Source organism: Ornithorhynchus anatinus, chromosome 2 (genome assembly GCF_004115215.2).
Source record: "Ornithorhynchus anatinus isolate Pmale09 chromosome 2, mOrnAna1.pri.v4, whole genome shotgun sequence".
Classification (NCBI taxonomy): domain Eukaryota; kingdom Metazoa; phylum Chordata; class Mammalia; order Monotremata; family Ornithorhynchidae; genus Ornithorhynchus; species Ornithorhynchus anatinus.
The window spans coordinates 170293991-170296295 of NC_041729.1; the positions used below are offsets into that span (position 1 = coordinate 170293991).

Below are 2305 nucleotides of genomic sequence, written 5' to 3' on the forward strand. Positions count from 1 at the left end.
AAGTATCTTCCTGGTTTCCCAATGTCTCCCCTGGAATTAGCTGTGATCCAGGTGGAGCCATCTGGTCAGTGACAGACCCCTTATGTAGGCAAGACTCCCTGAGGGAGGGGGTGATGAGGAGTGAGGGGCTCCTACCAGCAGTTGCGGGTGAGTCCAATTTGACTGGCACCAGATCCTTACAGGAGCCAAATTCAGGCATTAGAGGACAGAAGACCTGACCACCCTCAGATGTCAGCCCAGCCACGTCCAACCAGTCCCACAGCCCACGGTAACTACTGGACCAGTGCTGTCCGTGCCCGGCGAGGCAGTGGACGGTGTGTGGGGTAACAGGATGGGGCTGCTGGAGATGTCAGACAGGTGGAGAGGTGGGTCAGTGTCTGTATATATATATGTGTGTGTGTGTGTGTGTGTGTGTATGTGTTTGTGTGTGAGATGATGATGATGATGGTATCTGTTAAGCGCTTACTATGTGCCAAGCACTATTCTAAGTCCTGGGGTAAATACAAGGTAATCAGGTTGTTCCACAGTTCTAATCCCCATTTTACAGATGAGGTAACTGAGGTAGAGAAGTGAAGTGACTTGCCCAAAGTCACACAGCTGACAAGTGGTTGAGCCGGGATTAGAACTCACGACCTCATGACCTCTGACTCCCAAGCTCGTGCTCTTTTCACTAAGCCACACTGTTTCTCTAAGAGCTTGAGATCATATGCAAGCTCCATTCTGTGGTATCCCGCCTCCTCCTGCTCCCCGCTCTGGGCTCCCTCCCCTCCTTCAGCGGGCCCGTTGGGGCAGGAAACAGGGGGAAGTGTCTCTGACCTCAGTGGGAGCTGCTGTAGGCGCCGGACAAAAGGAGAGGCTGGAAAAGCCGGGTCTGAGGGCATCGAGGGGCGCAGTGGGGAGGAGGCAGAGGTGGGCTGTGGGAAAAGGTGAGTGTGAGTGTGAGTGTTCCTGAAACCCTATGGAATGGAGCAGGGGTCTTTGCTCCTGGCAGCCCCTCCCCATCCTGGCGGCTTTGGGAAGGGGTCGGTTTGGGCTAGGGGGAAAGAGAGAGGACCCCAAGGTCAGAGGCTCCATCGGGGTGGGTGTTCCTGAGTCCCTTTGAAATGGGGCGGGGGTCTCTGCTCCTGGCAGCTTTGGAGAGGGGTCTGTTTGTGCACGGGGAGGGCCAGGCCCTGCAGCGCTGTGTCCTTGCTGCTGGCGCAGAGATACACAGCCGAGTCCTCCGGGGCCAGCACTCTCACTGTGAGGCGGACAGATTTTTTTGGCTGCTCAGGAAAGAATCTCTCGGGGACCGTGTTATTATCTTGGAGTTTCTCATAGTAGAAGTAGAAGAGCGTCTGGGGGCCTTGTCCCGGGTCCTGCCGGTACCAGTACATGGCATCGTGGTTCTGGTCCTGCTCACAGTGCAGGGTCACGTTCTGTTGCCGGCCGGTGACCAGGTGTCTGGGGGTCTGGGTGATTCCAGCGTCTGCAGGGCCTTTGGGGGAAGGAGAGAGAAGGCAGGAGGCAGAGGCCGGGGGCCAGACGCTGCCAGGGAAAGTGTTGGAGCTGGGTCCCGGACAGGCCAACCGAGGGATTTCCCGTCTGTGCCCAGGACTCACCCCGTCTGTGCCCAGGACTCACCTGCTCCCAGGACACAAACGGCCACCAACCACAATGGCCCGGGGCCCATGGCGGGGTCAGGGCCGGTCTCGGTGTCTCCCAGCTTGGGACGCTGAAGCTTAGAATTTCAGAGTTTAGAATTTCAGTGGTCTGGGTTAGGTTGGTCTGTGTGTGATGTCACTGCACCTGCCTGCTGACATCGCCCCTAGAGGAATGGCAGTGGGAGTGAGCCTGGTGACCTTTTCCCCACAATTCTGATCCCACTGAGGGGTTTTATATGTTCATGTCCCTGTTCTTAAGGGAACTGGCTCCTCCCTCAACTTCTCAGAGTCCCTGGGAGCACAGGGATGAGGGTATGTGCTTATTCCTCACTTATTCTGTCATTCCACATAGTTGTCCAGTATCTCACTGCACTGCTGACAACAGCCACCTAGTACAGCAAAAGAACTTTTAAACGAAGCTGAATTCACACCACCATGCATACCATTTTTCAAGAATTGTATTAATTTCTGGGGTAGATACACTGTCATTTTACAGATAAAAAAACAGGCACAGAGAAGTTAAGAGACTGTCTCAAGTTCACACAGCAAGCAAATGGCAGAACAGGTATTCATTCAATAGTATTTATTTATTTATTGAGTGCTTACTATGTGCGGAGCACTGTACTAAGAGCTTGGAATGTACAAATCGGCAACAGATAGAG

General features: G+C 54.1%; 1 gene segment (V, D, J or C); it reads right to left on the reverse strand.

Moving 5' to 3' along the window:
- Positions 1–666: 666 nt before the first annotated feature.
- Positions 667–1772, reverse strand: LOC103167152. The segment is given in 2 exon segments: positions 667–1477; positions 1624–1772. Coding segments are annotated over 2 exon segments (465 nt in total).
- Between the last annotated feature and the right edge of the window lie 533 nt (positions 1773–2305).